This window comes from Chaetodon auriga, chromosome 11 (assembly GCF_051107435.1).
Source record: "Chaetodon auriga isolate fChaAug3 chromosome 11, fChaAug3.hap1, whole genome shotgun sequence".
Lineage (NCBI taxonomy): Eukaryota > Metazoa > Chordata > Actinopteri > Chaetodontiformes > Chaetodontidae > Chaetodon > Chaetodon auriga.
In genome coordinates, this window is record NC_135084.1 from 23088979 (window position 1) to 23114360 (window position 25382).

Consider the following 25382-nt stretch of genomic DNA (forward strand, 5'->3'; position numbering starts at 1 on the left):
ATGCTCGTAAAAGTTAACACCACAAGAAAGCGCCATAACTCCCGAGAACTCAAACTGTGTTTACACACGCGCGCGCAAACATCCACCAATATGCGGCCAGCATAGGAAATCATTGTGAGTGCGGCAGGTAACACTGCGGCCCTCAGTGCGACTACAGGCACGTGCACTGTTACATTCAAGAGAAAACCTGCAACCCTGCAGCCTGCAGACATGAACAAAACCCACAGCGTGTTTTCTGATGGTTGGAGCTTCATCTCGTTGGCAAAGCTGTTCTTACTATTTGGGCATTTATTCTTATTATCATTCTGTCCTTCCTAAACGGTAGATTATAATGTCAACATCCTAAATCTGATAATCCTCAACATATGGAATAAGATTTTGCGGTTTGTGCCCACTTAAGGACACACATGCTGCGGAAATCTTGCGAACACACACACACACACGCACACACACACACACACAGTTTCATTTTGAAGACTTTCTGCCGAACACGTTAAAACACAAACCTCTGTTCACTTAAAAAAATCCAAACTGAGTCTCAAGGAGCAGATATTTGATATCAATAATATTAAACCCGTGATCCAAAACAGTCCTCCTTAAAAACGGGCTTCCACGGGCCTTGAAAGTCCTTGAACAATTTAGATTAAAAAAAAAAAAAAAAAAAAATCATCAGCATCAGCATCAAACGTGGATTTACAGGATCTGAAGGTAAATTACTGAATAATCCTTCATCCCGGACGAGTTTTCTCCTGAACTGACAGGTTCTGCTCATGTAAAAGACATTTTAGAAATTATCAATTGACCTGAAAATGTCAAGATACAAAACAAACATCAACAAAATATCTAAAGTGAACCGATGTCACGTCTTACCACTGAAACACGCCTTGCATGTCACCCAGACCAGGACCTGGAAGTGACTGGATTTGATGTCCCAGTGTCCTTACAGACAAAACTACAACCTCTGGAGATGCTTAATTGGATTATGTGTTGGACTGTCTACAGGTGGATCTCTGGACCCCCAAACCCACTTTAGCAGGGGCCCTTGGGGGCTCCACGGACCACAACTTTAACACCCCCCCTCCTCCATCTGCCCCCCTGCCCCTGACAGTCATAACTTCATATCTGTGCCAAATATGAAAACGAGACACACTTACATGTTCTGTTGTGATCTCGCGTTAAAACACGGATGTTGGCGGGTGTAAAATCCCGTTGGCGCGGATCGAAGCTGATTATTGGAGCCGTCTCCGCTGTTTCTCTCAGCCACACAAAGAGCATTCTGTTGATTTCGGACAAATATCGGCTACCAATCCCATCTGGCCGCCTGTCGGCTATTCTCTCTGAGTTATATTTTGGGGCTTGTCAAACCGCCGGCAATAAAACACACTTTATTACCGTCACGTGTTCACGGTTTTTTTTTTTTTTTCTTTTTGTCGGCTTCTCCCACGCGGGTTCATAAATTATTAGGCCCTGCACCGAGAGCCGCTTTATTCGATAATGGCGCCAACGAAAAAAAAAAAAACCCTTTAATCTCTGGGGGTTTCTGCTGGTGGAGATAAAAAAAAAAAAAAAAAGAAAAAAAAAAAAAGAAGAAGAAGAAGCCGTTTGTGGTCATTCTAACTTGGAGTTTTCCTCTTTTCGATTTCATTATTAGCGTCTTGTTTTTTGTTTTTTGTTTTTTTTAAAAAGGTTTCTCAGTTGCTGCTGTTAGAAGATGCAAAGTGATTTTGTGTGTTTGTGCAGTTTTAATCGAGATATTTCCCGTCTTTCATGTCACTGGGGCTTTTTGCTTGCACTCGCTATAAGAGAAATTGTTTTGGACGTTTCTGAACGGAGTCCAATCCGTGCGTAAACGTTGTGCTTCGTGTGCGTAAAGCAGAGAGTGTGCGTGCTGTCACCCCGTCGAGACCCCCGTGTGCTCTGCACTGCGGTGCTTTCCTCCAAAACAAGCAGAGACTAAACGCTGTTTGCAGTTTTCCGGATGTTTCTGGAATGCTGTTTGGAGCATTTGTTTCCTGCTTTGATTTCCGTAAATGGGGAGCAATAAAACCATAAAGTGGCTCTGTGAAAACACACCGAGGGTCTCTGTGTGTGGCTGTGGGTCAGCTCTGCGGCTGCTGAGGACATCCAAGTGTCAAAACAATGGATTAAATCAGTAGTTACTCAGGCCTGTTTTAAAATGCTTCATGCTAACTTAATAATACATGATTCGATAATAATAATAATAATAATAATAATAATAATAATAATAATAATAATGTCAGAAACGTTTGGAAAGGAACTTGATCAGAGAACATTAATTCAGCCATCTGTCTGCAGGAAAACAACACGTATTTCACATGTGGAGCAAAATAGTCTTTTCTGGTCTGTTTATCTGTTTTTATTAATTTTTGTGTGTATTTATTCGTGTATTTTTTTTTTTAATAAGTGTTGCAAAATATCCTCACAGTGTTCAGCAGCCGCAGAGGAGTTCATTCATTCTGCTGTTAATAACAAAAACAGTTCATTCGCCGAATGTCACCAGTGCGCCACAACATAACATTTCGAGGACACGATTTTCCATGTTCAAGACGTGCAGCCCTAAAGAATCCGTTTTCTTTATCTTTTCTGTTCCACGACCCACTTGAATCCATGATTTATAGCGCCTTGGCGTGGCGTCCTGCCTAATAACGCCTCCCAGCTGCTGCGACAGAAAACCACGGCCAGACCAAACAGAAACGTCCCGGGACAGCAGAGCGCACCGAGACGCCATGTTGGAGGTGCATTCAAGGTAACTGGGAGAAGAGAACTCTCATGACCTCCAAGCTGAATGAAGTGGAGAGTGACGGAGAGTGAACCGGGGCTGATGAAAGCTCACAGAGCTGGGACCTGCACGCTGATGCTGCTGAAGAAAATATCATCCGTGAATCTGTTGCGCCATCTAGTGTTCAAAATACACGTCAGCTCCGGCGTGTGTGAGGCTGCGAGGATGCAGCAGTGGATCGACACTGACGTACTCTCATGTAAAGATGTTTTCGGGTTTTATTGTTTTAATCGTGGATGAGGACATAGCAGCATTAGCGCGAGGAGCTTCAGCAGCAGTTTAGAAGTTGATCGACTTTACTGAAATTCATTTGTTTCAGTTATTTGTCGCTCAGTGTGCGTGTTGTCCTGCAGGTCTGTGGTGCATGTTTTAAAAAAAAAAAAAAAAAAAAAAACAACACTTCTTTAATCTTTAAAAATATTCTCCAAATAAATTTAGACTTCCAGAGAACTGCATTTTTGATGCAGGTATTTGCTGTTTGAGTCGTCTCTGCACAGCACTATCACCTATTTCCTGACTGTTAACGCCCCCTGGTGGATCATACTGACAGCAGCACTCTTGGCACAAAACATTTAAAATGAGATACAATAACCTGAACGTCCACCAACAGTTTGACCTAAGCATCACTTCATATTCAGAGCCACATAATGGAAATGATACTGTGACACGTATACTTGGAATATCACACATAATCAGTGTTAAAGCCAATAGAAAATGTGTTTAATGTATCTAAAACAGTCTCGAAATAGCTTTTGCTTTATGTTAGTATCCTTTTTTTATTACCTGTGTCAGAAGATAACGGCCAGCTGCTTCACTTCAGGTTAACTGATCAAGCTGCGTGAGCTCTGAAAAAATAAGAAAATAAAAGAAACAAACAATCAGTGAAATGCGTAAAGAGACTGTAAATAAACATGACATAAAGGACCTTTTACTAAAAAGTTAAAATCCCTCTCTCTTACATTTAATTGTGCTTTATTTTGCAGTGCTTTGGTTGTTTTAAATGAAGCCAGGTGAGGTTATACAGTAAAAATCAGGCTCTCAGGACAAACCTGCAGGTTGTTTCCTTCTTGGTAAACGTTCAGATGAACGTGAAGCCTTTGCACCATCCTGCAGGGACAGAGAGACAGACGTGTTTTATACGAGCAGGGGGGACACAGGACATCACAAACTGTGGGTTTCTGTCTCAATCTGTCTGTCTCTCAGCCTCTGTCTGTCTGACTTGTGTCTTTCTGTGTGTCTCAGGCTTTAATTTAATGTTTGTCTCATTCTCTGCATCACTGTCTTCCCTATCTCCCTTTGTCTCTTTGTTTCTCTCTCACACACACACACACACACACACACACACACACACACACAGATCTGCTGCTGCATTGCAGTAGGTTGTAAATACTGAGTGCCAGCTGAGCTTGACTGAGCAGAACCAGTGAAATACTGTCTTTGTTTCTCTCTATCTCTCACACCCCGCCTTCTCTCCCAGCTCTGTCGTCATGAGGGGAAAAAAAAGAAATGTAAAATTCAGAAAAGGAAGAAATACTGTCTCTGTCCCTTTGTCTGACGCCCAGGCTGCCCTCGTAAAAAAGAACATCAATGAAAACAAAAAGCACGCAGGAGAGGATTCCTTCTGTCTTCTTCTGTCCATCTGTCCAAGTGCGTTTTATGGAGGAGAAATTCAGCTGCTTTCACATAAACAGTATGGTGCAAGATAAGTGGACAAAGAGGAGAAAACCAGTGATGGTGATCCATTGAGAAAGTTTTTTTTTTTTTTTTGTTTACATTGAAAGAACCTCAAGTGTCCTTTATGTGTTTCAGCTGATGGAGACGCATGAAGCCACTTTGTATATACTGGTGCATTAAACACATGAAAATAGCCAAAAGACACACATGCATTAAAAAACATTTCTAAAGTGACCACACTGAGGACACACCTCCTCACACTAGTTATATTCTTCTTGAAAACGTGTGTGTATAAGCACCCATTGGTCTGTACACAGACATACACACTTAAATGTAGATAAAACCTGGCCTGGTAATTGCAGCTAAATGCAGTTGTGCTACCATACAAAATGAATCATAAACAATGGTGCTTTTCCCCTGAAAGCCTTTCCAGGAAACGTCTGACTTGGTTGGAGCATTTGGAAATACAGGAACAGTTAAACAGGAGCCATCATGTAACATGCCAACATGTTCATTGTCTCTACTTATGGTCATACAGGAATTATGTTCATATGCAACTCATTTTAGCTTGATGTGCCAGTGGTGGCAGTGTATTACAATTACAAATACAGACATTGAGCTATATTCTGCAGTTTAGCTGTAAAAACCTGCTTAATGCGCTTCTTTTTCATTAGTGTTATTATTATTATTCACAGATATTAATAATATAACAATGTACAGCAGAACATATCTGCTGTATTAAATGTACACACACAAGCATCTCGCAGAGAAATGATTGGACACAGCTCGGTGTTGGTACCTGATGTGAGAGTCTGCTGGACTCCATTTTCCTCTGCAGCATCCTGAGATCAAAACAGAAAACAAAATGAGAAACTCGAAGCACATTTTAAAAAAAGGAAATCTGCGTCTGTCCGAGGAGAGTTTAGAAGAGCAGAAGCAGACAGTCGAAACAAGAGAGAGCACATGCAAAATAAATCTACGTGCTCATCTTCGTCTGTGAGCCGCCAGTTTTTCAGCCTGTCGGTAATAAACGTCATTTTATGTCTGATGTGTGGAAACAGGAGACGTCTGTGCTGCTCGTTCAACACTCAAACATAGTATTTAACGAATAAATCACACAAACCTCGAAGAAACTGCAGAAAGACAAAAAAAAAAAAAAAAAAAAAAATATGGAGAGAGAGACCGTCCATGAAGGCGCGCGGGTACTGAGGAGCAGGTCTGGACCGAGAGCGCGCGAGGTACGGCTGCCCGTGAGGGTAAGCGCTGCACGCGCACACATGACCGTTAGCGGCCAATGGCCGACAGTGCTGGCTCATAAAACGGTTTTATGACAGGCGTGCATGTGTGCGCGTGCGTGTGCGCGCGTGTGAGTGTTCGTAAATCAGGCAGACACAAAGTGGAATTTGTGGCAGCTGCACTCAAGAGAAAGTATTTCCAAATAAACACATACACACTAATACCTACAGGACCGCGCGCGTGCACACACACACACACACACACACACACACACACACACACACACACACACACACACACACACACACACACACACACAGAGTTTTGGTGGATCCAGCCTGAACAGTGTTGAAAAGGCCTCTGGCTCAGTCCTTTATTTTTCACAGTGAAGGAAACCAAAACATCTTACACTTAATCAGAATATCTTTGGTTATGTTTTGTTTTGCGGCAGCTTCATCGAACCACAGCTCCCAAAAAAAGAGCAAAATAAAGGTGTTTTTTTCTTCTTTCAAACGAACCAATTTATCCTCAGACCAGACTCACTAATCATAAATACTAATGTGCGTATTGTAATTAAAAATTGGACAATCGCTCTTTTTTGATGATTGTTAAAATGAATTACAGTTTTGAACAGATCTCTGCTCAGAGATGTTTTTGCGCTGCCTCGGTGAACTCACGCGGCATTCCTGGTATTTTTTTCTGCTTCTTTGTTTTGTGCGTTTCAGCTCCATTTCTCTGGCACAATGTGGACAGACTGAAATACAAAAAATAAATAAATAAAAAGAATAAATTGAAAGATGATTAGTGAGCAGAAAAACTTGAAATATGACCAAACTTTACAGTATTTCCCTGAGACATTACGAAATGAAAGTAAAAAGTATTGAAATTATTGCAGTTGTTTGAGAAAAGCTCCAGGATTTATCTCCTCTGAAATACCAAACACGTCTTCTTGTCATGACGCTGAAATATTATTCTCATAAAAACAAAATATTCTTCCTGAGAACTGCTCATTTTTTACCACTTGAGGGCGGCGGAAACAAGATGTGAGCGCAGCGTTGACTTTCCCCTTTTAACTCCACGTGTCAGCAAACAGTTTTTTATTCATAGAAACACTCGGCCGCTGCGGAGCAACATGATCAGTCACCTCAGGGTCGAGTTTGAGTCCACCTCATCGATTTAAGCCCAGCATTCACTCCTTCACCTGCAGGAACCAACTCCTGTAGCGTGTGTGTGTGTGTGTGTGTGTGTGTGTGTGTGTGTGTGTGTGTGTGTGTGTGTGTGTGTGTGTGTGGAGTTAGACCGTGGGCCGACAGATAACCGACGAGCTGTTTGTTGTTTCCACGTTGACATTAGAATCGTGTTTTCTGGTCGATCTGTGAGAAAATTTTCATTTTCTTCTGAGGAACAAGCTTCAAAAGCAGCTTTGCCTTTACACACTGAAGCCACAGCCTGACTGCGGTGAAGTCCTGCTTTTCTCTGGGGACTCTGGTTGGAAGGATAGCGGACAAACTGAGGCAGCGTGGAGAGCAGATTTCACCACATAAAGGCACTTTGTCACAGCGCTCGTGGCAGATTAACTCCCGGCTCTCCTTACAGGACATGGAGCTCAACGTTTTCCATAACGAGCCAAGTGGCCATTTTCATGAACACGCTTTAATTCATAGCTCTGTGTGTGTGTGTGTGTGTGTGTGTGTGTGTGTGTGTGTGTGTGTGTGTGTGTGTGTGTGTGTGTTTTGCTGTCATAAATGCATTTCTATGTGTGCTGTTTATGTGCTAACAGCTGTTAATTACTCAAATACACACGACTCTCTTGGCTTTGCTGTGTAGGCTCACTCGTTCTTCAGCTTCTTCCCTCCGTCAGAGCCAACTTATGAATATACTGAGGTCGTTACTCTCACCTCTCCCGCCTTCATCAACTTTATCCTCCATAGCTTACATATCTGCAGTCTGTCTAAAGGAAAGATGGCTGCCGTACAAAAAGTGCAAGTCACCGGTTCCAGGTCTTAATCATTTCCATTTTCGTTCAGCTCAAACTGAACTAACTGTTGCCAGATTTCAATTAGTGGTACAAATCTCGTGAGTGTATTTTAATGGCTTTAAACCCAGCAGAAGCTTAAATAAACCGGGCTCACAGCTATCAGAGCACGCTCAGAGAACCACGGGGGTTTTATTCAACACCTTGAATATTGCAGGATGGATTAATGGAAATAATCATTCATTCAGTCACTCTGTTCCCATAATGCATTGAGGCTCTTGATGCTGCAGAGAGACAGATTGGGCTTTTTAAATGACAAGATGCAATAGGTTTTGCAGTTAATACTTAGTCACACTTTTCTAAATTTGTTATGAGATATTTTCAATTTTTCCCTTTTTTAACTGACAGAAATGTCTCCGAATAAAACGGGTAATTTTTTAACCGCTATGACAGAATAATTAAGCTATAACTGAAGTTTTTTCCTTTCAGTTTCACGCGGGCGGGTTGGGTCAAGGTGACTGCAGAGACTGGTTTTATTTTGAAGAGAAAGCACGAAGTGGAAGAAGCATCACACACTCCTCTGATGCCACCACACGCCAGGGTTTCGATCCGGTGTCCTCTGGATTAAAACAGGACAGATGACTGAACGGCCCTGTCCACCAGTCAGTTTCTACACGGGAAACGTTGTGATTTCACTTCACTGCATTTATGTTTGCATAAAAAAAAAAACATATGAAGAGCTTAAAAAAATATGTTTTCTTATAAATCAAACCAACCAACAGCGATTAATTAATGAGTTGGCAAGTATTTTTGGTAATTGTAAAAACGTTTCATGGTTCCAGCTTCTCAAATTTGATGATTTACTGCTTTATCTTACATTTTTAGTTTGTTTTGAATAATTGTGAGATTTGGTCTGTTGCTTGGACAAAAACAAACATTGTAAAGGTGTCACGGCTCTGGATTTATAATTAAGACGACATTTATTTTAATTTATTTTTTATTTATCAGTTGTTGTTTTTTTAAGCAAACCAAATCAATCAATTCGTGGATAAAATAACCAGCAGATGAATCTATAATGAAAATGATCATTAGTTGCAGTCCTGTACAGAATAGATCAAACTGAGCTCCACCTGAAGCAACTTTTACTTTAATGCATGAGTCATAATAATCTAATGACAGAATATATCATAGCAGAACAGTCACAGGGCCATTTTTCTGCACAGAGTACTTTTACTTTCAAGACTTTAAGGACATTTTCCTGACTTTACTTACATACTAACTTCAGAGAAACTTTACAGTGTGCTGTTGGTACTTTTACTCAAGTAAAGGTTTAAGTGCTTCCTGCTCTGCTGCCGTCAGCGTCACTCTTCAGTCTGTTCTACTGAGGTTTGAACTCAGATCGCTGGATTCAGAGTCCAGAGTGCTGACCATTACACCACAGAACCACTGCGACCCTCCGCCGCGGCGCGACACCCCCACCCAGCGGACAGAGTCAGTCACTACACACACACACACACACTCAGTGGAAGTATCAGTGCTGTGTTTTCATTTGTGTTTCAGTATTTAAAAGCACTTGCTTCTTTACATGTGTTCGTCTTTGAGACATCAGACTTAGCAGGCTGTTCAAACACTGACAAAATAGCTTGATTTCTTTTCTACATTTCTTTTTCTTCCACGCTGAGGTTCCACGTTCATTTCACACGACGCTTCAAGAATTCATATATGACCCTACTCCCTCCTACGAATATATACGGGCACTAATTCTTCTTATAAATAACCAATTTGCACGTAGCTCACCTCGTTCATTACAGTCTGCGTCACTGCGCCGCTGTGAATTCATTTTATGTTTCTGCACACTTGTACTGGGAACAACATTTAATCGGGAGCGATAATTTGAACATTACTTGCAGTCCAATTTAATTTCTGCATCACAATAAGTATTCCCTTTGTTGCTGACTGTTAATGCGGTTGCTTGGTTCATTTTATTTTATGGCACCAGTTACGTCCAAGGCCCGAGCTCCTCGTGACGATTTCTAAACGTCTTGTTGTTCAGTTTTCATCTTTATAAAGCAAATTTCTTATTTACCCATTTTTGCTTTTATTGTCCGTCATCCTGCCGCATATTTCTTGCCCCGTGTAGTTTAACTTTTTTTCTCTGTTATTATGGAATGTTAAAAGAAAATGAGATTTTCAAGCTTTCTTGGCTTTTATTATTCTTAACATAAAGCTCGCGCGCAGTCATTATTTGGATATAACTCAGACTGCGCGCGTAAAAACCACTGACATTTTAATACAGTTATTTTCTACCATTTCTTATTCATAGCAAGAAAACAGAAATAGAGTCACAGGTCTGATTTTCAGCACAGTAAACAGTGTAGATGTGTGCATTGAAGCTGCAGTCCCGCTTTCTGTGTTGGCCTCGCTGAAGTGCCGCAGCCTAAAATCACGACTCAAACGTCACTCAGGCGTGAAGGCTTTTGTTTTGCGTTTTAATTCCCTGTATGGTGAAATTTCCTGTGTTTTGTGGTCGCGCTGTCTGTAGAAATGAGGATGTCTGGTCTCATCTGCAGACAATGACTTTAACATTTAGAAGGACGGCTGAGGCTCCAAGGCAGGAAAGGGTGTCCAATAAAACCATATAGTCCCGATGACTGTCTGGGCTAAATGACTTTATGGTCCCTCTCTGTGTGCGCGTCTCTGGCCTGAGTGTGAGGAAAGTCACGTTTATTCTCCAAATGCATGCTGTTGCTTTATGACCCTGCGGTAGGATGAGCGCAGAGCGGATTATATGGCCGCAATAAATGAGGGGAGCTACGAGGCGCTGCACTGACTTTGACAAAACAAGGAGGCTGAAATGTCTCTCTGTGGACTGAAACTCAGGCTACATACCTGAGAGCAGTGAAACACCTTGACGTTGGAATAATGTAATCCTCATGAAAAACATCATAAATCGCGTTGATGCGCTATAATCCAGCGACACGTCAAACATGAGAAACTGCTTTTGTAAATATAAATAAAATATAATGAGAACAAGAATCCTTTTACCACGGCAAGTAATTAACTTTGTGCAGTAGTGTAGGAGTAGTGTGTGTGTGTGTGTGTGTGTGTGTGTGTGTGTGTGTGTGTGTGTTTATCTATTTCATACAAAAATGATAAATAAAACAGCTTTAATAAAAAAGGATGGCATAAATAAAGAGAATAAATATTTAGAAGAATAGCATTATTATTATTATTGTTGTTGTTGTTGTTGTTGTTGTTGTTGTTGTTGTTGTTGTTGTCGTTTCGTGTGTAGTCCTTTATAAACTAATATTATTATTATTATTGTTATTATTATTATTATTATTATTATTATTATTTATAATAAGAGTGGTAGTAGTTGTAGTCTGGTATTATTATTACTGTGTACTAATATGGCTACGACAACCATACAACTAGAATTATTGGAAATATTAAGTAAATCCTAAAATCCATGGAGCCCAGTTGACCAGTGAATTGCATAAAATCACAGACAATTCGGCTGAAATGGAAAATAAGAACAACAGGGAAACTGCACAATTAACAAGGATGTATCCATCTTTTATTCAGTGGGGGAAAAATTGCTCAAGAGCAGCATATTTGGCCTAAATGAGCAGATGAAAGCCTCCTTTCACCACATCTTGACTCCAGTTAAATCACAGGACAGGCCCGTCACTCCAGGCTAACATAGCCTGTTGTGTTTGCTTTTCTCCCAGAGAGAATGTGTTGTTTGAGTCCGTCTCATCCTCATGAAAATAAACCAAAAAACACTAAAATATCTTTGATACCCCTCTAATAATCCTGGAGTGTCTTAACGTGATATTACTGTACGATCTAACATGAATATTGTGCGTTGTTTCTGTGTGTAGTCCTTAAAAACAGTCATACACGGACTGTTTATTCTTACAGGAGGTAAAAAGAACCATCAGCCTGCTGTCACACCATAGCTTAGCCATGACTGGTGTGTGTGTGTGTGTGTGTGTGTGTGTGTGTGTGTGTGTGTGTGTGTGTGTGTGTAGAGGATGACAGGCATGACCATATCTGCATATTAGGCCCACAGTAACAACAGATATACATAATAACAATGACAACAACAGCAACAACAACAAGAACAACAAACACGCCCATCGGGCTTCATGCACAGTTTAGAAAAACAAAACGAGGAAGCTTGTTCTGTTCTGAGGAAGAAAATGTTCAAAGCTCCTTCTGAACGTTATGTCAGGGGAGACTGGGCTTGGTTGTAACACAGAGGATTGCTTCAATCAAGAGCACGATAATAAGAAAAACATGTTTATCTGCCTGTAGGCCTCTCTGGCAGCATTACTCACATCAGCACAACACTTTGAATCACCCAGAAGTATTTTCATGTTGCTTTTTTTTAATTGTTCTTTTTAAGTGGTTTGCTTTCACTTTAGCGTTAAAATCTGGTGAACTTGGCTAATTGTTCTGCTCCAGAACAAATGCTAACATCTATGATGAAGGTGTGGGTGTGACATAACACACATGGCAGCATGTTGCAGCTCTGCTCAGGCTGTCTGACTGTTCTGATCTATGTGTTTGTCTGTAGTTTCAGCCCTGGAGAGAAGCACAACAGTCCTCCCTAACACTGAGACGCTGAACTTTTCACGGGTTGTCATCCTCTATGGTGGCGGGAAGTAATTAAAGCTATCAGATGGGCAGCAAACAGAGCATCTCAGCTCGGGGTTGTGTGCATATTCAGCCATTTTGTGACATTCATCTTGATGAAACTTATTTGCAAAAGTGCTTAATTTCTACACTGAAGCAGCCTGATGTTTGAAGTTACGGTGAACGTACAAACATCAGTCTGGTTTGAACACATTCACCTTTGCGAAGGAGCATTTGAAGCACATCTCACATACTAATCACATGTGGAAAAAAACACTTTCACATGTTAAAAAATCACATTTCGGCACATGTGATGACTTCACATAGGCACATGTGGCTTTCATGTATTTCACATTTGATAACAGCAAAGCCACATAATGTCCTGTGTGAGCTGGACTTCAAATCACAGCATTTTAAACAGAATATGAACAGATTCCACCTTTAAATTCAAGCTAATTCAATAAAACACATAAATTGCTGATACTGCTGTTTACATCGCCACTGGGGATGAGTTTCTTCTGAGTGTCAGGCTTGTTTGTTTCTCCTTCAGCGTTTGATTTTCATTTCAAATAAACCCTCTGCGACTGTTTTCAGGCCGTAACAGACAGATGTTCAGACATAAGGTGGGATTTATCTTTGATGGCTGCCTTGTAGTGCAGCCTCGTCTGATACACTGAAAGCAGTTTTAATGATAACAATAGTTTCACCATTAAATCATAAAACATAGTTTGTGCTTTGGCAGAAAGCACAGACAATTTATGTCAAGTATGTGGCGAGTAGTTTCAGTTTTGGACATATGAGCTATACAACCTCATCAGAAACAGATGTGTTTGAAGACGAGCAAAGCCTTTGATAGCATCTAGTGTGTTTTTTGGATTTAATTTATGGATCTCCTTGTAAATGTTAACATTGTATTCGAGGCATTGCTGTATTTACAACTACAGGTTGACTGTCTTCGTTTGGAAACATGCAGATGGAAGTTCAGAAGATCTAACATGAAAAGGTCAAAAGACACTGAGGAATATTTTTTCTGAGAAGTGTTACAACACATCCTGGTCTCCCCTGCAGAGTTTCACCACTGCAGCTTTCCAAGGCGGCCATGTTGGAGCCACAGTCCGTTGCTTCGTAACAGCTGATCGTGCTGGCTGAGGTGAAAGGTGTTGGGCATCTTGGAGCACTGCGTTTCTTTTATGAGCTGTAACCTCACCTCCTCCACGCCTATCCTAGGAAAAAAAAAAAAAAAAAAAACAGCCCAGCCTCTTCTCCAAATGCATCATTCATTCATACTCCTCCTGTCCCGGGTCATCAGCTTCTTCATCTTCATCCGTCTGTTCTGGAACCAGATTTTGACCTGTCTCTCTGTCAAATTTAAGAGTCCTGCCACCTCCAGGCGCCGGTCCCTGGTCAGGTACATGTTGTAGAGAAACTCCTTCTCCAGCTCCAGGGTCTGGTGTTTGGTGTACGGACACCTTTTCTTCCGGGTGGACTTGGCGTGGATCCAACTAGCTGATGGATTTTCTGCAGAAGAAGAGACAGAGTGGCATAGATTTTAGCTTTAACCACACACCAGCGTATTAACTCTGCTGGCTGGTGTGTATCTGCCTGTGTGTGTGTGTCTATGTGCTGTGAGGAGTTCAAAGACTGACATAAAAATCAAAGAAAATATTCTCAGGAACACGTTTTATGAGCCTGCGACTTTTGGCTCATTAGAAAAAGAAACACCAGCGCATGCTCCAAACACAGCCCCATAAATAAAGTTGACTTTTGTTTTTTAACCATATTTTGCTCATTTTACCAAAACTAAAACAGCTCCTGGGTTTTATTAGCGCCAGGGTTGTTTGCATCCTCTTTTATCCTTCATCATTTAACACAGTGTGACATTGTGTAAAATGACTTCTCGTGCAGCTGCAGATCTTTTTAGATGAAAATGTTTTTAGGCAACAAATAGAGCAGAGTGCATGGAATGAGGAGTCTGCATGTGAGTGCAGGCACTGCTCACAAACAGCCAAACTGAGCCTCATTTCTGGAATTATTCAACTGATATCTGAAACTTTGACTGACATAAAAATGCTTTATTGGCAACTTTAAAACATAAAGCAGCCAGAGAGTGCTGTGAAATTCTAATTAGACAGAGAGGCGGCAATAGATCAACAACTTTTTTGGCTCTGCCTTGGTCATCGCACACTCACACCACACAGAGGACATCTTTGCTCACTTTGCTTCACGTTCTGAATTATTTATCTGATGAAGTGGACTTCAGGTGGCCAGAGATCTCCTTCACTCCTCTCAGTGATAACAGGTTGAACTCTTAGATGAATCACAGCTATTGAACATATTTCAAACCTAATTTCTGACACAGATATAAAAATGATAATAATAATAATAAACCAAAAGCCTAAATTTCCACAAAGTTTAAATGTAATGCCAGGAAAAAATGATGACTATTATTATTATTATTATTATTAGTAGTAGTAGTAGTAGTAGTATTAGTATTATTATTATAAGCTCTGTCATATGTGCTTTGTTACACTTGGTGTCTTTTCTTTCTTCCTCTAATCATTTTACTAAATTGTAATTCAGACTATTTAAAAATCCTTTCCTGGACCTTTAATTTAAAATAATTAGAGAGGTTATTTGAGGCATTTTGTAGACATGCTGCATTATAAAGCCACTTCTGTGGAAGCTAAAGGGCCTATAATTTACTGAGGTGTTCTTGGATGGACATGCTTGCACAACAAACTGGATGGAGACATTTTTGAGCATTAATTGCAAGAAAAATAGCCCATTAGTGTCCTTTGTGCACTGATCCTGTCAGAGAAATGCAGCGCGAGCCTACCTGCGTTTAACTCTTGTGACAAATTGCTAAATAACAGCAATAGCACCTTAATTATTTTAATGGACAATAAAGTTTTATATTTTACCGTTTACAAGACATTTATAGGGCTATAAAAGTCACACATACTTACTTACTTAGGCCACGTTCTCCCTCTCTGTCACACGCTCTCACACACACACACACATATACACACATACACACACCTGTGTATGCACATGCTAATAAACATTCCTGAGCTTGGTATATCTGTCTTTACCAGGGTCAGGCTGTTGCTGTGTTTTTCTCTCCTCCTCCTCTTTTTTGGGCTCCGGCTTTCTCCCCAGCTCCTCCACGGTCCCCAGCCGCTCGAGGACCACCTCGGTGGGGCTGGCGAAGCTGGAATCCGCGGAGCTATCGCGTGACGGGGGTGAATTCTCGGGTTTGACCGCCTCGAACCTCGGGCTGGGATCGGAGAGGTCACCCTGAGCGGGGAGACATCCAGGAAAAGCGGACGAGGCATGTCCCAGAGAGGTCTCCGAGGTGGGAGTGGACCCCTCCCAGCAGCGGACGAACCTTCCCTCGGAGGCGGCCGAGGATGCGAGGTGTTCGGCGTGGGTCTGCGTCTGTGGGCCGTAGTATGGGTGGTGGTGGCTCAGGAGGTGATGTGGATGAAAAATGCCGGGGATGGAGGCGCCGGGGGTGGACTGCAGCTGCGGAGAAGAAGATGAAGAGGAAGTGGTGGTGTTGGTCCACGGAGAAAAACCGTTTAAGCTCGATTGTTTGTTGGAAAAATGTGAAAAATCCGGAATGTGGGAGCCGGGGGTCCCCTCCTCTTCCTCCGCTCCCCGGCCTGGCTTTGCGCAGCCGGCCGTCGACCCCTGCAAGCCTCCCGGGATGAAATGTGCACCGTACGGCTCCTCAGTCTGGAGCCCCATCATGGAATAATAATTCGTTAGCGACATGTTTATTTTATTATTTCAATAAAAAGACACTTAAGTGCGACTGTAAAACGTTAGATGGGCTGGTATAGTGGCTTACATCCTCCCCTAAAATGGTAGTAATTTTTTCCTGCCCTTACCTTCTTCTCGGCTGCCCATTGGTTACACTGTGGATCACATGGTTAGACTGTATTTACCCAGTATCGGAAATAAATCAAATCATTCTTTTGTGCTCAGAAATGTGATAGTAGGTGTGCTCTGCTGCTGCCAGATGGGCCTGAATGCAGCATGGACGTTTGTAAAGCTGTGGACTTGAAACATCGTTTTACAAGCTGAATAAAAAGTAGCAGGGAGTCGTTTACAAGCTTGTCTGATGTCACTGTGTGTGTGTGTGTGTGTGTGTGTGTGTGTGTGTGTGTGTGTGTGTGAACAGGACTGAGATTAACACAGGAGAAATTGGGATCTTTGTCTCGACAAATGATTTCCTCGATCTTCAGTGAAAATATTGTGCATTTGTTGGAAAACTGAGACCAAACTCGTCTTGTGAACTTTCCTTCGCGCACACACTCTCCATGCAGGCCACCACCCAAATCACGGCATGTTGTCTGAGATGGATTTGTGTCAGGGGACTGCTTCGTTTCGTTTCAGCTGTTCTGATTCAGTGATTAGATCTTTGAAAGCCGTGTTCTTTTTCTTTTTTTTTTCTATCTATTTATTGACTTACTAACCTTTAATAATTCACTGAATAACACATTCAGTTCTATGACCTGCTTGCACCATTAGCATTGATTTTATATTGTTAGAAAAGTTTTGTTTTGTTGTTTTTGGACATTTTGTTGTTCACAGCTGTCTATGTCTGTAAACACCACGTATCTCCAATTTGTTAAATTTGAATTTCTCAAAAATAAATAAATAAATAAATAAAGGAGGATTATGTGTGATCACAAAGATGAATGACTGACACTTTGGAGACACGTCTGTCGGTCAGTTGGCCTGATGGACCAGTGCTGATGACAGCTCGAGCGTTTACTCTTTAACGAGATCACTCGGAGATTCACAAACCATATTTGTCCTCTTGCCAATTACTTCGAAGACTTTCTCCACTCACTGTCATTGTCCCATGATTGTGTGAGAACGTGGAATCTCATTGGCTGGAGAAGAGGATGACGCACTGGATGGGGCGTGGCTTAAATACAAACCGTGTATTTTGCAAGTTTTCTAACAACCCTCTAACGTAGACCTTGATCGCTGTTTCTGGTGCACTCTTAGCGCCATCTGCTGGCTGGTCCTGATGGAGAATGTGTCTACATCAGGACACAGGCTGCGTTCAACACGGTCTGGTCCTGTGACCATCGTTCATTCATTTATTCATTCATTCATTCCTTCATTCATTCATTCATTCATTAAATAGAATTCCGGACACGCTGTGAGTGCGTTGATTCCAACAGGATGAAGAATAAAATTTGACCTTGAAACAGCAGATTTTCTTGCAGATTACCTGAAAACACCTGCATGTGGAAGTCTCAAAAAGTGCCTAAGAATATCCACAAAATAAGTGTAATAGCAATATTTAGGCTGCCAGCGCGGGCTTGTTTCAGCAAACAGGGCACTAAAATACACGTTCCTCATTGCGCACATTATCAAATTAGTATAAAATGAAGAAATCCGTGAATCAGCGTTTGTAATTTAATTAAGCTGAACCCTTGAGGACTCCGGCCGGATTTGTATTATTGCAGTAACGTCCTCTAGGTGGCAGTGTCATCATAAGTGCTGAGAGGGTGGAGGCGGGTTTGCTGTGCAGAACTCATGAAGGCTGACACATAAGTTTACACTGTGAGAAGTGATGGAAAGAAAGTGCCTGACTCTGAGCTGCTGTCATCTGTTCTCCAGATGAGCATTTAGGAAATATGTTTGTGAAGTATTAATATTACGATTACTTTTCTATTTCCCTGACTGTTACTGTCACAGCTACATTGCTAATGCTGGCAATATTCCTTTCAGTGGTAACACCTTTCTCTAAGTGCCCCGAGCATTTATCGGCAGCGTAAAAAACACAAAATAAACGTTTTAAACACAGTAAAATGTAGTTGACAGCGTATATATTATACTATGCTGCTGTCATATGGATATAGTGTTATAAAAATCAACAATTTTAACTTCTCATATTTATATTTTTAATTTACCGTGATTCATTTTTATACACCAGCTTCACCGCATGAGTGGCTGCTGCAGCAGTTGAGGTTGTTTACGTACATTAATAAAAACTCTGCATACAACTGAATTACAGTGTGTTATAAAGCATTTATTAAATATTTGTTTGCCGGTTAAAAATACTAAATGGATGTTTATAATATTACTGTTGCACTTTTACTGTTTACTGTAATTATTAGAACTACTACAACCACTGCTGCTGCTGCTGATACCAAGTACTGCTTCTATTATTTGTACTGCAATAACTACCCATATGCCACTGTTCTATCACTAGTTCTGTTACCAAGACCACCTTCTATAATTACTGATACTGTATTGTCTATTTCTTTACTATTACTACTGCTACAACTCTTACTACAACTACTTCCAGTATTGTAACATAATACTGCTATTGTCACTTTTTCTCCTAATAATACCACTGCTGCTGCAGCTTAATGTATCTCTTCTGCTAAAACTGCTACTGCTACAAATACTACTACTACCACTACTACTACTACTACTGCTGCTGCTGCTGCTGCTGCTGATACCAAGTACTGCTTCTATTATTTGCACTGCAATAACTACCCATATGCCACTGTTCTATCACTAGTTCTGTTACCAAGACCACCTTCTATAATTACTGATACTGTCTTGTCTATTTCTTTACAACTGTAAAACTAAAAAAAAAAAAAAAGAAATTAAAACAGCACACCTTATAGCAATGATTAAAAAAATCTAAGTACACCAGTTTAAAACATGGCTGTCAGTAGAGGCTCAGAGGTCTTGTGCTTGAGTTTATTGTGGGTCATTACGGTGAATGCCTTTAGTTCCAACCAGGAACACAATCTCCCCTTTCATCTCCTTCTTTTTGTATCACACACAATCACACCCTCATGCACAGTCCCGCTCACACAGACTGAGTGAGGGTGTGAGAGAAAGACAGAGGGAGACAGCAGACAGTCTGTATTGCCCCAATAAAAGTCATTAGGTGGAGGAAACGGTGGTTGCGACGCTGTGCTGTGTTTGCGGTTCAAGGTTCAGCTGCAGCCTTGGACTCACTGTGTGTTTCTGCTGTCTGCTGCCGTGTTGTTCAAAGTCTGGGTCAGAACTCAGTGAGGAGAAGACAGAACACATGACAGAGAAGCTGTTCATCACGTTTACTTGTTGTCTTTTATGCTTTGACACGTGTACTCTTCGCTCACTGCTGTTATTTTTTATGTTCGTGTGATTTAGGCATCATCAAGTGTGAGCTTATTTAATTATGTTCTCAGCGTACTTCTTTGTTGCAGAAGTGATCACACATGACATTCATTTTATTTTCTAATTGTATAAAAGCATCCTGACAGCAGCCTGTGAAAGGCCTCTGACGACCCGCCGACAAACTTACATTTAAAATTTAAAATGAGCTGTATTTGTGTCATTTGTCTAAATGTTTTCTTATCTTAAAACATTTTTTCAAACATATTAAAAGCATTTAAACTGGTTTGTGCCACCACTAAGAGGCAGTAATCCTAAATGTTAACCTCACATTTAGAATTTCACAGTCAGACTAAACCTGAACCCTGAAAGAAGGTTTTAGAGTTTTTAGAGTGAAATAGAAATGCTTTTAGAAATACATATGTTTGTGTTAGGAAAATAACCTGCTGACCTTTAATTCACTAAAATTCAACTTGGATCCTTTCTGGGGGGAGTTTCTTCCCCAATCACTGTCAACAGACTCCTCCATCAAAGCCCCTTCAAAACAATGAACAGTTCCTCTAATTGGATTATTGTATGAGATTGACGTATAATACATGAATATATTGAAATCCAAATTGTGTATTATTGCAATAAGAACACACTTGGAAGATAAGAATGAAATAATGGACTCATTGATGAGGGTATTCAGTATTTAATCACATTTTATATGTCTTTCTTATGCAGTCAGTCTTATTGGCTTAAAACTCAGAAGCAAAATGGGAACAACAAAAGATCAAATGTCGCAAATATCAGAATAATTGATGTAGATTGTCCTTGCTTGCCTAAAATGACTCTGTTCAAATGCTAAATACATGAGTAAATTTGAAGTTATGAGGTTTAAGTGCATTACTTATTAAGCTTATGCAAGAAGGACATTTATGAACAAAGTCAGCAACAAACAGCAATGGATAGATGTGTTCAGTTGTTCAGCCATAAAAGTTCACAACCACATTCATTCACACACACACACACAATTAGATTGCCAGCAGTGCAAGTCAACATCAAAACACTGGAAGAAAAAGAAAAAGAAAAGCCAAATTGAATATTCTCTGTGGAGTCCAAAAGGCTGCACGGACAAGCAGACAAAGAGCTGCATCTGCATTTGATGTTTCCCCATTTAGTTTTTTGGTTTTTAGATGAAAAGCATGAAGAATGTCTTTCTCATTCCTTGCTAAATGGACACGAAGGCCTGAGGCGGGTCATTTCCTGACAGTAAGCTTCAGAGACAAAGTTGGGTTCAGATGAGCATTCACAATGTTTTCTTGATGAGTGACAGACAAGTTGCTAATTTTGACTGTTCAGAGTGTGTTTGTTGAGAAAACAGGGGGCCTAAACCTGAGCCTTGGGGTTTCTCCTCCAATGGCAGGATTCTATTTATGGTTTTCGCCTTTTATTCACGTCTCTATTAACCTGCGTCCAGCGTCGTCACACAGTTTGTGCATGACACTGAAAGAAAGACTCTCTTCTTTCTCTCTCACATGTCTATGGGGAAATGTGGTGTGTAGTACTGCAGTCTCTCTCTGTTCAGTTTCTTCTCTTTCATTCTTCTGTTCTGGAACCAGATTTTGACCTGTCTGGATCAGCAAAGGACAGAATAGAAACACGCATTTAACATGTGATCCGTTTGAGCTGTTCCAGGTGAGATGGATCTGTTTCACATCATGAGTTTTCTACAGACAGAATATTCACTGTGAATGTAATTGCATCAACATTTTTCAGACAGGTGTATTCCCAGAGGGTGGAATAGTGTAAAGTGGACTTTGCTACTGTCAGTGAACATTAATTGTTAACATTAATCTTAACTAACAATCATTATCAATGAATGAGTGGAAAATGCCTGTCAGGATTTCCTACAGGCAAAGGTGACATCTTCAAAAGTCTGATCAGTCGTCCAAAATCTAAAGATCTTCAACTGATAATGATATAAAACAGAAGAAGCTGGAGAAGAAGCTTAAAATCCCCACAGTGGAGAAGCCACAACCGCAGAATGACCAAACAATTATCCAATTATTTAAATAAATGCTGACCACATTTCTGTAAACATACAAATCAATTTAACTAATTGTTAATGAAGTTTTTCACTGTTAACTTTTAGATTATTACAGCCAAACAGCGGTTTCTCCTTCCAGATTCAAAAACATGTCAGCTCACCTTTCATGGTCATAAAACTACCATTAAATATTCATGTTAATCTGCATTACAGAGTGTGGAGTATTTCACAGAAGTGCTTCCCTGCAGCCTGAAGATTAGGCTGAATAACACCTGGTGAGTGGAGTAACGATCCCAGCACTAATTTACCCTGATGTAACCCCAACTGGAGCAAAGTTGTCCCTTTGAAAGTGCTCCCAGGCAGCAGCTTGTGTTTTACAGCTCTTTCATGTAGTTAAGGATGTAGTGGAACACGGACGCACCGTTCGCTCAGGCGCAGAAGGTGGGACAGCTGCACGCGTCTGTCCTTGTTGATGTAAATGTTGAACAGAAACTCTCTCTCCAGCTCTCTGATCTGCTGCTTGGAGTAAGGGCAACGCTTCTTTCTGCTCAGACAGGGCTCTGCTGGAGAGAGAGGGAAAAGATTCAGCGTGATAATAAACAGTCACTTTGTTGACAGATAGATAGATAGATAGATAGATAGATAGATAGAGAGAAAAGAGTTATTACAAAACAACATTACAAAATCACTGTTAGAAAAAACTGTCTTATAATCCAGATATAACTGGTCATGTGTCTAATGTGAGAGAATAATATTACTATTTTTTTTATAACACTAATGCAATAAAAAAAAAAAAAAGCCACCCCAAGTCGTTGGGGTGAGGATCAGGATGGTCAGACTATCTGTCCCAAACATCCAACAGAGCTGAGCAACGAAGCTTACAAAGATAAAACCCATGTGAATCAGTCTGAGTTTATATTAATGGAGATTTTCATTTTTTATTTAAGGTGAATGTCAAGGTCTGAGTGAAAACAGTTCAAGAAGCTGACATGACCTTCAAGCTGTGAGTCTAATTCATGCTCTCATAACAAAGTGATCACATTAGGTTCCATATCATTTCTCTTTTAGGGCCAACATGTGCGCTTAATAGCATCTGACTGCTAACTACCAGCACTTGAGCATAGCAAAGAAATAAAGACAACAATGGAGTATTAATTAAAATTACTGAGTAAAAAGAAAATGTGTTTATACGAAAAGTACCTTTTTTTTTTAATCTTATAATAATGAGTCTGTACGCTTCGTGTTCGATCTGCCGGAGACATGTACAAGAAAAGCAGCCCACACCATTACTCCTGTTTTAGTAAATAGTTATTTCGTCCTCAATACGCTTTACTTTGAAAAGATAAATCTGGTCTAATAATATTACACCGAATAAACACAGAGAAGCAGGCTGTACAGCCAATAAACGAATTGATAAAGGGGAGAGTGTATTTTTAGCCGAGACAAAGGTTTATACAGGACTACTCTTGGCTGCCCAGTTGGCCCATTCTGGCTCCTCCGGGAACATTTAACCAAAACGTTCAGTCAGTTGATGCTCAGAGGCCTGTTCTATTTCACACCATGGAAAAGTCCCTGGAACATACAGAAATGATAATACCTGCATACTGTCTGGGATAATTGTATGGAAACAGGATATCACTTATCAGCTGTGGGCCTACAAATCTCTGGTGACTTCAGTAATTTATCTCCATTATCTGACTGAGATGAACTTACTCTGTGCATGGCGGTAGTCTCCTCCACAGCCGCTGGATGACGGCGCATCTTCCTCGTCGTCTCTCCCAGCCTGCGGTGACTCTGACCCCGCCCTCACCTCGCTGCTCTCCCCGCTATGACAGCTCGTCCACTCGGCCCGAATCGTCTCTTTCTCCTGTTGGCTCCCATGTGTCCTCCCCGCTTTCGGGTCCACTCCCTCTCCTGCACACTCCAAACACTGGTCGAAACCCGGCGGCAGGAGACTGTTCCGACCTACCGGGAAGAGGAGCTGAGAGTCCGGGCTGAAGGCCGCGTATCTGCCGGGGAGACTCCGCGGAGCTCCGGCAAACGCGTGTGGGTGTAAAGGACCAGAGGCACCGTACAGAAAGCGGCCCTCCGGCGGGGAGCCGTGGTACTCGTGGTAAACAGCTTTACCCGGTAAGCTGAAGCAGGATGGCGGCGGGGAGGCGACGGGCCCGCTCGCCTGGTAGAGGCTCCATTTCCACGGAGGAGGACGCTGCTGTCGCGGCTCACAGCGGATGTCCCGGCCGCCCGACAGTCGCCTCGCTGCAGCGGTGTTGTGGTCCTGCAGAGCTGTGCCGCTCTCCGTTAAAAACGGCCAAGTGATGGAGCCAAAGTCAGACTTTGACGGATAGGTGCAGCTTGGTAAATACATGGATAGTGAAAATACTTTAAATTTGAACAGAATACTTGGTCGTTAATCTAATAAAACCTAGAAATGGTCCTAAACAGGGTGAGATGCCTCCCCCTTTATTTCTACATGGGCACAGCAAATTAGTTGTTACCCTTCAGTCCAAAAACTAGTAATTAATATAAACTTCATAGAAATCTAGCCCTGCAAAGTGACCTAAGACCCCAAAGTTAAAACAAGAAATATAAGTGTATTATTAATAATCCACATCTCTTCTTTACCCCAAAGACCTCAATGAAAGCACCTCAGTGTCCTGAAAACAAACTGTCTTTGACCTTGAGTCTGCCCAAACTGTGTCTGCTGAGTACAATTAACTTAAGGCTGGGCTGCATGTTTTTCTGTCAGGCCATGTCAAATCTGGGCTTGGCCAGCCCCGAACACACACACACACACACACACACACACACACACACACACACACACACACACACACACACACACACACACACACACGCACACACACACAGTTACACTTAGAGTAGTGCTGTAATGAAGCCTTTCTGGCACTCACTGTGTAAAGTAAATTGGCAGGAGGTGAAATTGAAATTTACACAGGTGTTGTATGTAGCTTATAATAAAAATCTGTTTTTCCAACGCAAAGAAAAACATTCCTTTTGCTGCATATTGATTACCTGTGCATGTGTGCCGCTCATAAGACTTTTGGATATTTCTGACTTGCACTGAAAAGCCACTCCAGATGTTGAGAGCAAATTTCTTTTCTCTTCTGTTTTTACTACTGCTGGGGAACTACATATCACTGTTTCGCTAGGTTACTATTACCAGTAGTAATATTGATAATCTAGCAAATGGGGAATATTGATGACATCTTCTTTGATATATTTTTATTTATCAGACTTATGTGGGTCTTCCATACAGGGGTTGTTGTGTCTATGAAGAGGAAGATTAAAAATAAATCCAAATCATATCATAATGCAAAAATCCACCAACATGGTATAAACTAAGTGGAAATAAGGAAGAAACAACTACTTTTAGGGTTAGAGAGATGCATTAGGTTGCAAAATACTGAGCTGATGATGGATTTTCACAAAATATTGAAACACAGAATGAGAACAGGGACAATAGACAGAGGCTGAGGGAACGGCACCAGAAGGTTAGCTTACTGACCGACAACCTTTCTGCTAGAGTCACTGTGGACAGGAGAGGCCTTCAGCGTGGAGGAGGCATAAATCATGGCCTGGAATGGCTTTTAAATGTAACAGGACCAGTGCACACCATTGCCATGAAATATAATACAAACTGTCTGCATGTATGTTAGTTGTGCATGTCAGATTATACAGTATAAATAACTGACGCTCTCCTGCGAACCACGAGGCCTTTTTCACAGATGAAAATTACAGGTAGAAATAATAAAATGGCGGCTGGATTTCGTTCAGCTGCCTCAGTCTCACGGTCCTGCTCTTGCTGGCTCTCTGTCACTCTGGTGGGACACTGGAGAACAGGGCCATCGTTAACACCTAAA

At 41.2% G+C, this 25382-nt stretch overlaps 3 protein-coding genes and 1 non-coding gene across 4 annotated transcripts in view; 1 reads left to right on the top strand and 3 right to left on the bottom strand.

Moving 5' to 3' along the window:
• Window positions 1-25382, top strand: part of lnpk (lunapark, ER junction formation factor) — a 51888-nt gene that overhangs the window by 11319 nt on the left and 15187 nt on the right. The gene's annotated exons all lie outside the window — the stretch shown is intronic.
• Window positions 9059-9130, bottom strand: trnaq-cug (transfer RNA glutamine (anticodon CUG)). The gene has a single exon. It is a non-coding gene; the product is annotated as a tRNA-Gln (tRNA).
• Window positions 13600-16103, bottom strand: LOC143328426 (homeobox protein Hox-D9b-like). The gene is made up of 2 exons (XM_076743556.1): window positions 15419-16103; window positions 13600-13844 (listed from the first exon to the last, which is right to left on the bottom strand). The coding sequence occupies exons 1-2, from the start codon at window positions 16101-16103 to the stop codon at window positions 13600-13602; spliced, it is 930 nt and encodes a 309-aa protein (XP_076599671.1).
• On the bottom strand, window positions 20983-23866 carry LOC143328347 (homeobox protein Hox-D11b-like). The gene is made up of 3 exons (XM_076743431.1): window positions 23212-23866; window positions 21920-22061; window positions 20983-21082 (listed from the first exon to the last, which is right to left on the bottom strand). The coding sequence occupies exons 1-3, from the start codon at window positions 23864-23866 to the stop codon at window positions 20983-20985; spliced, it is 897 nt and encodes a 298-aa protein (XP_076599546.1).

What these genes read in the sequence shown, in the direction of transcription:
- LOC143328426 (XM_076743556.1), bottom strand. Translation starts at nt 16,103, where the DNA reads ATGTCGCTAACGAATTATTATTCCATGATGGGGCTCCAGACTGAGGAG. An exon ending in ACAGCAACAGCCTGACCCTG is followed by an intron (nt 13,845 to 15,418) that starts GTAAAGACAGAT and finishes CTTCTTCTGCAG; the next exon opens with AAAATCCATCAGCTAGTTGG.
- LOC143328347 (XM_076743431.1), bottom strand. Translation starts at nt 23,866, where the DNA reads ATGTATTTACCAAGCTGCACCTATCCGTCAAAGTCTGACTTTGGCTCC. An exon ending in AGACTACCGCCATGCACAGA is followed by an intron (nt 22,062 to 23,211) that starts GTAAGTTCATCT and finishes CTCTCTCTCCAG; the next exon opens with CAGAGCCCTGTCTGAGCAGA. An exon ending in CTTCTGCGCCTGAGCGAACG is followed by an intron (nt 21,083 to 21,919) that starts GTGCGTCCGTGT and finishes TTGCTGATCCAG; the next exon opens with ACAGGTCAAAATCTGGTTCC.